Source organism: Oncorhynchus clarkii, chromosome 10, assembly GCF_045791955.1.
Source record: "Oncorhynchus clarkii lewisi isolate Uvic-CL-2024 chromosome 10, UVic_Ocla_1.0, whole genome shotgun sequence".
NCBI classification, from domain to species: domain Eukaryota; kingdom Metazoa; phylum Chordata; class Actinopteri; order Salmoniformes; family Salmonidae; genus Oncorhynchus; species Oncorhynchus clarkii.
This window is the reverse complement of record NC_092156.1, coordinates 6,810,492-6,823,577: the sequence shown is the minus strand read 5'-3', so window position 1 is coordinate 6,823,577 and position 13,086 is coordinate 6,810,492. Positions and strand designations below refer to the sequence as shown.

General features: G+C 45.9%; 2 protein-coding genes across 2 annotated transcripts in view; both read right to left on the bottom strand.

The window, feature by feature from the left end:
* LOC139417955 (14-3-3 protein gamma-1-like) overlaps positions 1 to 9,768 on the bottom strand; it is a 27,055-nt gene extending 17,287 nt beyond the window's left edge. The window contains exon 1 of the mRNA XM_071166977.1: positions 9,524 to 9,768. Coding sequence (XP_071023078.1) covers positions 9,524 to 9,610 — 87 coding nt within the window. The 5' untranslated portion in view covers positions 9,611 to 9,768. The remainder of the gene's footprint in view (positions 1 to 9,523) is intronic.
* A 2,352-nt stretch (positions 9,769 to 12,120) lies between these two features.
* Positions 12,121 to 13,086, bottom strand: part of LOC139419809 (scavenger receptor cysteine-rich domain-containing group B protein-like) — a 31,152-nt gene continuing 30,186 nt past the window's right edge. The window contains exons 9-10 of the mRNA XM_071169794.1: positions 12,672 to 12,746; positions 12,121 to 12,448 (exon numbers count right to left, since the gene is read on the bottom strand). Coding sequence (XP_071025895.1) covers positions 12,132 to 12,448; positions 12,672 to 12,746 — 392 coding nt within the window. The 3' untranslated portion in view covers positions 12,121 to 12,131. The remainder of the gene's footprint in view (positions 12,449 to 12,671; positions 12,747 to 13,086) is intronic.

Below are 13,086 nucleotides of genomic sequence, written 5' to 3'. Positions count from 1 at the left end.
GGAAATTGTCTAAAAGGGATTGAATTTGTTGTTGCCTAATTGTTTTTTGGTAGGTTTCCAAACTGCATTCCTTCCATCTATAGCATTTCTTAATGTTGCTCAGTTCCTTTGGCTTTGATGCCTCATGAATGATTATTGCTCTGTTTAAGTAGACTGTGATTTTGCTGTGGTCTGATAGGGGTGTCAGTGGGCTGACTGTGAACGCTCTGAGAGACTCTGGGTTGAGGTCAGTGATAAAGTAGTCTACAGTACTACTGCCAAGAGATGAGCTATAGGTGTACCTACCATAGGAGTCCCCTCGAAGCCTACCGTTGACTATGTACATACCCAGCGTGCGACAGAGCTGCAGGAGTTGTGACCCGTTTTTGTTGGTTATGTTGTCATAGTTGTGCCTAGGGGGGCATATGTGGGAGGGAATGCTGTCACCTCCAGGCAGGTGTTTGTCCCCCTGTGTGCTGAGGGTGTCAGGTTCTTGTCCGGTTCTGGCATTTAGGTCGCCACAGACTAGTACATGTCCCTGGGCCTGGAAATGATTAATTTCCCCCTCCAGGATGGAGAAGCTGTCTTCATTAAAATATGGGGATTCTAGTGGGGGGATATAGGTAGCACACAGGAGGACATTTTTCTCTGTTAGGATAATTTCCTTTTGAATTTCTAGCCAAATGTAAAATGTTCCTGTTTTGATTAATTTAATGGAGTGAGTTAGGTCTGCTCTATACCAAATTAGCATACCCCCTGAGTCCCTTCCCTGTTTCACACCTGGTAGTTTGGTGGATGGGACTACCAGCTCTCTGTAACCTAGAGGGCAACCAGTGGGTCCATCTCCTCTATACCAGGTTTCTTGCAGGATGACAATGTCTGTATTACCGATTTCTTTGGTGAAGTCCGGGTTTCTGCTCTTTAGGCCAAAGGCAGATGACCTCAGGCCTTGGATATTCCAGGATAATATAGTGAAGGCTTTTTGTTCCATAGAGTGTCCAATGTTGTTGGTCGTGGTTTGGCCTCAGGCCAGTAAGTGTGAGCAGAGCCTGCTGAGCATCTGGTACATGCCATTGGCTTGGGCGAGTGTGAGAGTGGGGGTTGGGACTGTTTGCCCGCTCACTACCTGGGCGTATGTGTGGCTTCCATGTTGAGGCCCTCTTTGCGGGGGTGGGGTGCATGGGGTGGGCAGGAGTGGCATAGGTCTGATCTGAGGGGGCCTAAATGGGGTGTGGGCATGGTTGACGTGGGGGGGTGTTGATTGGTTGGGGTGGGGGTGTGGCTGTGTCTGGGTGTACTGTGGTCTGGATGTAATTCCTCTTGGCGTGGGTCCTCTATGTGTAGGTCCAGGGGGGGGTCCTGCAGATCTGGGAGGGTGTCTCGCTGGTCTGGATGGGGTGTCTATTGATCTTTTGCTCCTGTGTGAAGTGTTGGGGATACGTTTGAGAGCGATGTCCTTTAGAGTTCGGGCAAAGGTGGGCACTGCTGCCTTGTAGAGGTGGACCTGGTCATAGAGGCTGTTCAAGTCCAGGGTGGAGTGGTGGGCCAGGAAAACGTTTGGTTTTGAGGCACAGTCACGGGAAATACTTGCATTTACCCGCTGTATTGTGGCAGGGTGGAAGTCTTTTCGTGGTAGCAGGGTGGAGATAACCACTTGTGCATTGGGGAAAGTAGAAGAAGCCTTTTCAATCACTCCCTTCAGTGCTGTGGCCACTCTTTCCTGCTGTGCTCTCAGGTCGTTTGTGCCTGTGTGTATTATTATGTGGCTGGGTGAGCCTAGTTTGGCCTCAGACAGAAGGTCTAGGGCGCGCTGGGTGTTTGGACACCAGAGTTTAGACACACTGTGTTTGGGAAAAAGTTTTTTTTTCTTCTATATATTTCCCATTTGAGTCCATAAGTAGTACAATCTGTGTCTTGTGTTTGTCCTCAGTGGGTGTGGGGGGGTTGTCAAAAGGGCTATCAGGGTGGCTGACAGGGGGGGTGCTCAGAGGGGGTGAGAGCCTCTGGGCTTGGGGTTCTTCATTGGTCTGTTCTGCTGTGATGTCGACTCTATGGTCAGGGTCTGGTGTGGACTGTTCTGCTGTGGTGTCGACTCTATGGTCAGGGTCTGGTGTGGACTGTTCTGCTGTGGTGTCGAGACTTTTGTTGGGTGCTGAGGTGGGCTGTTCTGCTGGCTTCTCTGTGGGGGTGGCCACCTCTCTAGTGGGTTGTTCTCTGTCACACGCCGTCCCCCTCAACTTCTCCACCATCCCCCTCACCCTCTCCTCCATCCCCCTCAACCTCTCCTCCACCAGCAGTCTGATACTCTCCTCTAGTGCTCTGTTCTGCTCCTCTTTCTCCTGTTGTATTTGTCTCACCACTGTCCAAAGTGCAGATATGTCTCTGTCCACCTCCAGCTCTCTGGGTCTGGTTAAGGGGCTGTTGTTGTGCTGGACTGTTGTCTGGGTCTGTGCTGACTGAAGTGTAATCACCTGCTGTTCCAGCTCCACCTGCCTTACCTCCAGCTGGGTGAATTTGTCCTTCATTTCAATGAGGGAGTGGTAATCTGTGCTGGGAGGTTGACTCTCCGCTGGGGGTTGCTCATCTGTGGGGTTACATAATGAAGAGGTCTGGTCTGACCCGCTCGGTGTGGGGGTATCTTTATCAAGGGAGAGCTTCTCCTGCTGGGCTAATTCTTTGATTAGGTGAAAGTCCAGCTGAAACTGTTTGTGGTTATTCTGTACCATTACTGTTCCGGAGTTATAGATATTTATATTACTTAACTCAGAGTCCTCGTTATCAAGTATTCTGAGTTTCCACCCCTCGTTAACCCCCCCTCTCTTAACAAAGGGGTAGTGTGCTAATATAGCACTGTGCCATGCCAGGGGATGGTTTGTGTGGAAGATAAGGTTGCTGATGGTCCCATTTTTGTAATAGTCAGCAAAAAGTGTCTCTTGATTTTCCATAAGGAGCTTCTTCTTGTGGTCTTTTCTTGCCTTATCATTCTTTACATGCAAAGGGTACTGTATTTTAATTACCTCTGAACAGCGGGAGGGAGCTTCTAAGGCCTCTCCATTTGGTTGGGGTAGACTGTGTGACTCTCCTGCCATTGTTGGGCTAATGAGCTTTGACACCTCTCACTTGACACGTCAGTGCTAGTTGAAGCTGTATCAAGCTTGGTAGAATTATGTTAGAATTCAGTCCTTATAAAGTAATGTTGTGTATTTTTCTTCTTGGCTTTTGGAAATAAAATATAGTTTCAGACTAAACATTACTCACTCAGTTCCAGGTTGGATGGTGTTTTCAGGTTTCTGTTGTTTTCCAGAGAATTTGCTGTATAGGGTAATAAGTCCTTGGTTGCTGTGAACTTTCCAGGTGATTCCGTAATTCCGTCCAAAATCAGGTTGTAGGTTTTAAGTTTTGATTTGAAGTAGGGGTTATGTTGAAGAGGGTAGAATCCAGTATGTGTTCCTGACAAAAAATCCAAGTTTATCTAACTCCTAATCTATCTTTTTTAAAGAAAATGCTGAAAAATGCAGGAGCTCTGATCCTGACCTCTGCTCTGCTCTGCTCTCATCTCTCGTCTCTCTCTGTCTCTCTCTCTCTCTCTCTCCCTCTCTCTGTCTCTCTATCTCTATCGTTCACTCTTTCTCTCAATTCAATTCAATTCAATTCAAGGGCTTTATTGGCATGGGAAACATGTGTTAACATTGCCAAAGCAAGTGAGGTAGATAATATATAAAGTGAATATATAAAGTGAAAAACAACAAAAATTAACAGTAAACATTACACATACAGAAGTTTCAAAACAGTAAAGACATTACAAATGTCATATTATATATATATACAGTGTTTTAACAATGTACAAATGGTTAAAGGACACAAGATAAAACAAATAAGCATAGATATGGGTTGTATTTACAATGGTGTGTGTTCTTCACTGGTTGCCCTTTTCTCGTGGCAACAGGTCACAAATCTTGCTGCTGTGATGGCACACTGTGGAATTTCACCCAGTAGATATGGGAGTTTTTCAAAATTGGATTTGTTTTCGAATTCTTTGTGGATCTGTGTAATCTGAGGGAAATATGTCTCTCTAATATGGTCATACATTGGGCAGGAGGTTAGGAAGTGCAGCTCAGTTTCCACCTCATTTTGTGGGCAGTGAGCACATAGCCTGTCTTCTCTTGAGAGCCATGTCTGCCTACGGCGGCCTTTCTCAATAGCAAGGCTATGCTCACTGAGTCTGTACATAGTCAAAGCTTTCCTTAATTTTGGGTCAGTCACAGTGGTCAGGTATTCTGCCGCTGTGTACTCTCTGTTTAGGGCCAAATAGCATTCTAGTTTGCTCAGTTTTTTTGTTAATTCTTTCCAATGTGTCAAGTAATTATATTTTTGTTCTCTCTCTCCCTCTCTCTGTCCCTCTTTCTCTATCTCTATCTTTCACTCCTTCTCTCTCTCTCTCTATCTTTCACTCTTTCTCTCTCTCCCTCTCGCTGTCCCTCTTTCTCTTTCTCTCTCTCTCTCTGTCTCTCTCTCTCTCTCTCTCTCTCTCCTCTCTCTCTCCCTCTCTCTCTCCCTCTCTCCCTCTCTCTCTCCCTCTCTCCCTCTCTCTCTCTCTCTCTCTCTCTCTCTCTCTCTCTCTCTCTCATTGCAGCTGCTAAAGGCTTCTAAAAATACAATGGATAAAAGTTGTATAACCCATAAGGCATGAAGAAAAACCAAGAGTTAGTAACTGTGTTGGTATGAAAGCAGGTTCATGTTACTAGTAAGGGCGATAACTGTCTATGCTACAACATACTGAGGCAGGATTTATCAGGATGGGGCAGTATATTCACATTATACTGAGGCAGGATTTATCAGGATGGGGCAGTATATTCACAACATACTGAGAAAGGATTGATCAGGATGGGGCAGTATATTCACAACATAGAGGCAGGATTTATCAGGATGGGGCAGTATATTCACATTATACTGAGGCAGGATTTATCAGGATGGGCAGTATATTCACAACATAGAGGCAGGATTGATCAGGATGGGGCAGTATATTCACAACAGAGGCAGGATTGATCAGGATGGGGCAGTATATTCACAATTAGAGGCAGGATTGATCAGGATGGGGCAGTATATTCACAACATAGAGGCAGGGTTGATCAGGATGGGGCAGTATATTCACAACATACTGAGGCAGGATTGATCAGGATGGGGCAGTATATTCACATTATACTGAGGCAGGATTTATCAGGATGGGGCAGTATATTCACAACATACTGAGAAAGGATTGATCAGGATGGGGCAGTATATTCACAACATAGAGGCAGGATTGATCAGGATGGGGCAGTATATTCACAACAGAGGCAGGATTGATCAGGATGGGGCAGTATATTCACATTATACTGAGGCAGGATTTATCAGGATGGGGCAGTATATTCACAACATAGAGGCAGGATTGATCAGGATGGGGCAGTATATTCACAACATAGAGGCAGGATTGATCAGGATGGGGCAGTATATTCACAACATAGAGGCAGGATTTATCAGGATGGGGCAGTATATTCACAACATAGAGGCAGGATTTATCAGGATGGGGCAGTATATTCACAACATAGAGGCAGGATTGATCAGGATGGGGCAGTATATTCACAACATAGAGGCAGGATTTATCAGGATGGGGCAGTATATTCACAACAGAGGCAGGATTGATCAGGATGGGGCAGTATATTCACAACAGAGGCAGGATTGATCAGGATGGGGCAGTATATTCACAACATACTGAGGCAGGATTGATCAGGATGGGGCAGTATATTCACATTATACTGAGGCAGGATTTATCAGGATGGGGCAGTATATTCACAACATACTGAGAAAGGATTGATCAGGATGGGGCAGTATATTCACAACATAGAGGCAGGATTGATCAGGATGGGGCAGTATATTCACAACATAGAGGCAGGATTGATCAGGATGGGGCAGTATATTCACAACATAGAGGCAGGGTTGATCAGGATGGGGCAGTATATTCACAACATAGAGGCAGGATTGATCAGGATGGGGCAGTATATTCACAACATAGAGGCAGGAATGATCAGGATGGGGCAGTATATTCACAACATAGAGGCAGGGTTGATCAGGATGGGGCAGTATATTCACAACATAGAGGCAGGATTGATCAGGATGGGGCAGTATATTCACATTATACTGAGGCAGGATTTATCAGGATGGGGCAGTATATTCATAACATAGAGGCAGGATTGATCAGGATGGGGCAGTATATTCACAACATAGAGGCAGGATTGATCAGGATGGGGCAGTATATTCACAACATAGAGGCAGGATTGATCAGGATGGGGCAGTATATTCACAACATAGAGGCAGGATTGACCATTTGGCAGATTTGAGTAATAGCCAGATAGTAATAGTCTACTGTAATTTGTCTGGGGGGATAAGGATGGGGTTGGGTCTGGGCCTGGGGGGATAAGGATGGGGTTGGGGGGTGGGGCTGGGTCTGGGGGATAAGGATGGGGTTTGGGATGGGGCTGGATCTGGATCTGGGGGGATAAGGATGGGGTTGGAGATGGGGCTGGGGGGATACGGATGGGTTTGGGGATGGGGGATAAGGATGGGGTTGGAGATGGGGCTGGGGAGATACGGATGGGGTTTGGGATGGGGCTGGATCTGGATCTGGGGGATAAGGATGGGGTTGGAGATGGGGCTGGGGGGATACGGATGGGTTTGGGGATGGGGGATAAGGATGGGGTTGGGGATGGGGGGATAACGATGGGGTTGGAGATGGAGATGGGGCTGGGTCTGGGGGGATACGGATGGGGTTGGAGATGGAGATGGGGCTGGGTCTGGGGGGATACGGATGGGGTTGGGGATGGGGGATAAGGATGGGGTTGGGGATGGGGGGAGAAGGATGGGGTTGGAGATGGAGATGGGGCTGGGTCTGGGGGGATACGGATGGGGTTGGGGATGGGGGATAAGGATGGGGTTGGGGATGGGGGATAAGGATGGGGTTGGAGATGGGGGGAGAAGGATGGGGGCTGGGGATTAGGATGCAATGATTATTTTACATTACATACTGACCTTAACCCCGGAGAGCGAGATTCATTTACATTACATACTGACCTTAACCCTGGAGAACATGATTCCTTTACATGACATACTGACTGGCTGACTTGCTGGCTAATACTACAGCCAGCTTCTGCAATGGACTCTGTGTCTGTGTTATTACAGTGTAGTACGGTAACTGCTTAGTGACAACCTAACGTTCAACATTAGAGCGCCCTGTTCAAGGCAATTATGCCATGCCCTCTATGGACTAGTAGTCTGTGACAGAGCATTGCCTCAGAGGTGAATATAGCCAATCACTATTGGCTTGTGTACTCATTAAGGTGAATAGCCTGCTATGCTCTCTTCCCTCTCTATTCTATTGATGTAATAGAGACCGAATATACTACTGGGTGTCAGTGGAGCCTGCTGAGGGGAGGACGGCTCACAGTAAAGGCTGGAACGGAGCAAATGGAATGGCATCAAACACCTGGAAACCACAATCAAGTGTATTCATTTATAAAGCCCGTCTTACATCAGCTGATATCTCAAAGTGCTGTAACAGAAACCCAGCCTAAAACCCCAAACAGAAACCCAGCCTAAAACCCCAAACAGAAACCCAGCCTAAAACCCCAAACAGCAAGCAATGCAGGTGTAGAAGCACGGTGGCTAAGGAAAAACTCCCTAGAAAGGCCAAAACCTGGGAAGAAACCTAGAGAGGAACCAGGCTATGAGGGGTGGCCAGTCCTCTTCTGGCTGTGCCGGGTGGAGATTATAACAGAACATGGCCAAGATGTTTAAATGATCATAGATGACCAGCAGGAGATTATAACAGAACATGGCCAAGATGTTCAAATGATCATAGATGACCAGCAGGGTCCAATAATAATATTATTAATAATAAAATAATGTTTGGTGTATTTGATACCATTCCACTGATTCTGCTCCAGCCATTACCTCTAGCCCATCCTCCCCAATTAAGGTACCACCAACCTACTGTGTTGGGTAGATTGTACCTTCATGTTTGTTTGGTCAGGATAAGGATAAGAGATAGGCTAGACAGGCTACCACATTGGACATACATCCCAGGCCAGGGACCACTACCACATACTGACCTGACCATATCATCCACTATCTCAGCTAGTGTTTATACACCGAGTAGTCAATATCATCATTCTGATTATATCAAGCCCCCTATGCATGTCTGAATTGTAGGCCAATGATAAAAAGGTGCTGAGTCCGATTCCTGAAATGGTGCAATACGGGTACTGCACCTTGGCACATTCTGCGACACGCCTCGTACAAGTATCTGCTACGCCTTCCTTGTGACGAGGTCGAGGAGAATGCAATGATACAGCATTGGCTGCAACAATGCCGGTTATCTTAGAGATGGAAATCAGAACCATTCCGACCATTCTAACACGCTCCAGTCTGCCCCCACTGCAATATGACAACCAAAGAACGTTCTAGAAGGATTTCTGCTACCACCCACGTTTCACGTTCCCAAGATGATATTTTACCGACACATTGTATTTTGCGAAAATCGATATAGGCTACAACAGTCAGCTAACGTTTGCTTTATTCTACACAGCGCGTGCAACTGACTTTGTGTGTGGTGCGTAAATGTATTTCCTCACAATGTTAGATAGGACTAATACAACATGGATCTTCGCGGGAAATTGTCATGGTTAGAGATCAGTATCACAATCAGGGGATTGAGCCATCCCTACCTCCAACCATTGTCACTCTTTTAAACAGTAGCTTAAAGTAAAGGCTACAGTACCACTGAATTGCTTGTTCTCTCTGGTGTCTACCCCAAAAGCACATCATTTTACACGAAGATTCCCCTGCCTCTCCTTGCCAATATTATCCGTTTCCAAATTAATTCAGTTAGATCAACAAGTAAACAAACAGGTTTCATCGCCAGAGCCGTTATTCCGTTATTACTCCCCATCATTGTTGCCATGCTGTCTAGCTGATTAAAAAGCACCACCGTAAAAAAAGGCACCGCCCCAAGATCAAACAGTCCGCATTCAGTTTTTGTGTTCCTTCATCTGACAGCTCGTGGCCACACTGACAATCACTTTATACTATAAGGCAATACTTGACCATAACTCAATGTTTCACTAAACATGCCTTTCATTTAGATAACGAATGTGGTGGTGCAAACAATTGCTGGATTTAAAACAAAACGGATATGTATTGTAGTAAGCTATGGGCCTGTCACGTTCCCGAAAATGTAAATGGCATGATATGTTGGCTATCAACTGTCTTATTCAAGGTAAAGGTTTTGTCATAATAATGATCTTTCAGGGCATGTTTAATACACCGAATATGCATCTAATTAAATATGGAATACTATAAGCAGGCAACGATGATTGCCATAGGATAGATACATCGCAATTGTTATGTATGTAAATGTATATATAATTTTAAACGGGAGGAAATGACACCGTTAGTGGCGGATATTTATGATCGCTTATTAAACTCAGAAATACGATTCCAAAGCAGAACTTACCGATTTCATGGCTGCTGCCATATCATCATATCTTTCAGCCTGTTCGGCCAGCCTGGCTTTCTGCACCAGTGGCTCGCGATCTACCATTCTAGCTGTCGTTGATACAATGCTATTCTAGAATCGTTCAAGTTTTAAATGATAATATGTCACTTTCAGCAATGCAGCGAAATGTTACCAGAACTTCTCTTGCTTCAGCTGCTCCCGGCTGTCTGTGCGTACTGACGAGACACTCCCTCCCCAACATTACCACTTTCCCTGGATTGCGTCAGCGCCAGAAAAAAAGGCGTGTCAGTGTGTAGTGATGTAACAATCCTTATTGGGAGCACAGTCAGTGCCTGATAATGGTTAACGAATAGGATTCTACCGTTAGAATCATACGCTTTTACTCTGTGCAGAGTGCTGTAGTGGTATCGAGGTGGTATGTTGTATTCTAAACCATTTAACCACACCCTATAATTGAACATTCGTAGACTAAGAGAGAGGGTTATTCTCATACACATGCTGTGACAGTAGGTCTAGTGTAGACTTCCTGTAGGGTCTCTATAGGGAGAACTTGTAGAGCCTAGGGTACCTTTCATGTTTAGTCACAATCTGATTTGATTAGAATAGCATGTTGCAGTAATTGACTAGCCTATATGTTGAGCAGCAGAGTGCAGATCTAATAGGCTACAGAACAAATCCACCAAGAGCCATCATCATTCCTGGGTTCAAACTGCCCAAGCAGCTCTACCATGTCAGTCAGCCAACCTGACCACAGATTAACCACCGCACTGACCACAGATTAACCACCGCACTGACCACAGATTAACCACCGCACTGACCACAGATTAACCACCGCACTGACCACAGATTAACCACCGCACTGACCACAGCCTGACCACCGCACTGACCACAGCTTAACCACAGCCTGACCACAGATTAACCACAGCCTGACCACAGATTAACCACCGCCTGACCACAGATTAACCACAGCCTGACCACCGCACTGACCACAGCCTAACCACAGCACAGACCACAGCCTAACCACAGCCTAACCACAGCCTGACCACAGCTTGACCACAGCCTGACCACAGCCTGACCACAGCACTAACCACAGCCTGACCACAGCACTGACCACAGCCTGACCACAGACTGACCACAGCCTGACCACAGCACTGACCACAGCCTAACCACAGCCTGACCACAGCACTGACCACAGCCTGACCACAGACTGACCACAGCCTAACCACAGCACAGACCACAGCCTAACCACAGCCTAACCACAGTTTAACCACAGCCTGACCACAGCCTAACCACAGCTTAACCATGTACCTTACTTAACCATCAAATAATTCACCTACTACCAGGTTAGACAGGCTATGTGCACACTGCCCACAAAATGAGGTGGAAACTGAGCTGCACTTCCTAACCTCCTGCCCAATGTATGACCATATTAGAGAGACATATTTCCCTCAGATTACACAGATACACAAAGAATTCGAAAACAAATCCAATTTTGAAAAACTCCCATATCTACTGGGTGAAATTCCACAGTGTGCCATCACAGCAGCAATATTTGTGACCTGTTGCCACAAGAAAAGGGCAACCAGTGATGAACAAACACCATTGTAAATACAACCCATATTTATGCCTATTTATTTTATCTTGTGTCCTTTACCATTTGTACATTGTTAAAACACTGTATATATATAATATGACATTTGTAATGTCTTTATTGTTTTGAAACTTCTGTATGTGTAATGTTTACTGTTAATTTGTATTGTTTATTTCACTTTATATATTCACTATATATTTTATCTACCTCACTTGCTTTGGCAATGTTAACACATGTTTCCCATGCCAATAAAGCCCTTGAATTGAGAGAGAGAGGTGGAGAGAGAGAGAGACACAGAGAGAGGTAGAGAGAGAGAGAGAGAGAGAGAGAGGTGGAGAGAGAGAGAGAGGTGGAGAGAGAGAGAGAGAGGTGGAGAGAGAGAGAGAGGTGGAGAGAGAGAGAGACACAGAGAGAGGTAGAGAGAGAGAGAGAGAGAGAGAGAGAGAGAGAGAGAGAGGTGGAGAGAGAGAGAGAGGTGGAGAGAGAGAGAGAGACACAGAGAGAGGTAGAGAGAGAGAGAGAGAGAGAGAGAGAGAGAGAGAGAGAGAGAGAGAGAGAGAGAGAGAGAGAGAGAGAGAGAGGTGGAGAGAGAGAGAGAGAGAGAGACAGAGAGAGAGAGGTGGAGGGAGAGAGAGAGAGAGAGAGAGAGAGAGAGAGAGAGAGAGAGAGAGAGAGAGAGACAGATGGTTAAAAGCCTTGGTTTTCTTTATCAAAAATAAAAACATGTGTACAGCATTTTATATATATAATCTTTTTTATTTATATTTATAAGGTGCTTAATAGGAAAAGATAATCATAGTATTTAATAATATATTGTCATATGTTAATTTGTTTTATTTATTTATTTATTTATTTATTTTGTTGTTGTCTTCCTTCCATTTGGCATTGGGGTGAGCTGTTATTTACATCATGTTTACAAGTCCCGGCTTATGCCCACCACGGCGCCCGTCCTATTAGTTGCCAGTGGAGGTGGAAGTAGTTTGACGGCTCCCTGGCGGCGAATCGCTGCTGGAATCACGACAGTGAGCACGTGACGCCAGCGTCTTCAGAATGGTCACAGTTGTGTACATCCCAGGGTATGTGGGAGCACTGCTGGAGCGAGGCCTCGGAGCCACTGCACTTCAGATTGTCCAGGAGGATGGTGCCGTTGCCGGGCCCGAAGTAGGCCTCCCCGCGAGCCGCAGCAGCCTCCCCGCAGCCCAGCTGGCGACACACCACCTGGGCATCTGGCATGTCCCAGGCGTCGTCACACACCGTACCCCATTTCGCCCCCGAGAACATCTCCACCCGACCCTCGCAGTGGTGCTGCCCGCCTACCAACCTCACCATGCCTAGAGGGAAAGAGAGGGTCGAAACAGTCACATATTCTGTAGAAAATTAACATTTAACACTAGAGACACGTACCACACACCATGGCTAGTCCTGAGATGTGAATGAAATACGATGCGCTATGGAAGAAGGCCTCTGAAAAGTGATGCTGTGAATGTGTGTTGACCTTTCACCTTAACTTGAACCAGGAACATGTAGCTAAACCTGAACAGGTAGAAGACTAACCGTCACTTGGTGGTCTAGTGGTGCGCGTTGTTTCTGTCACGGTGAAGTCTCTTCCAGCTCGAACAGGCTGAAAGGCTAGAGAAGAAGAGGAAAATAGTATGAGGTTTCAATCTGTTGTGTATGTTTCCCTGGGGAGTGGTCATCTACTTGAGAACAACTGTTGATATGGTTCAATCAGAGCAATCTATACCAGAGCCCTCAAAACGTTGTAGTAAGTTATTCCATTGATCAGTTAATCAGTTAGATTAGAAGACAAGGGCTCTGGAAGTCAACTTTGTGATCCCCCTTATCATCAGAGGTTCACTAAGGTTCACCTGGTCTGCTCTGATAACTCTGACATGATGAAGACCTTAGTCACAGGAAGGATGTCTTTCTCTGACATGATGAAGACCTTAGTCACAGGAAGGATGTCTTT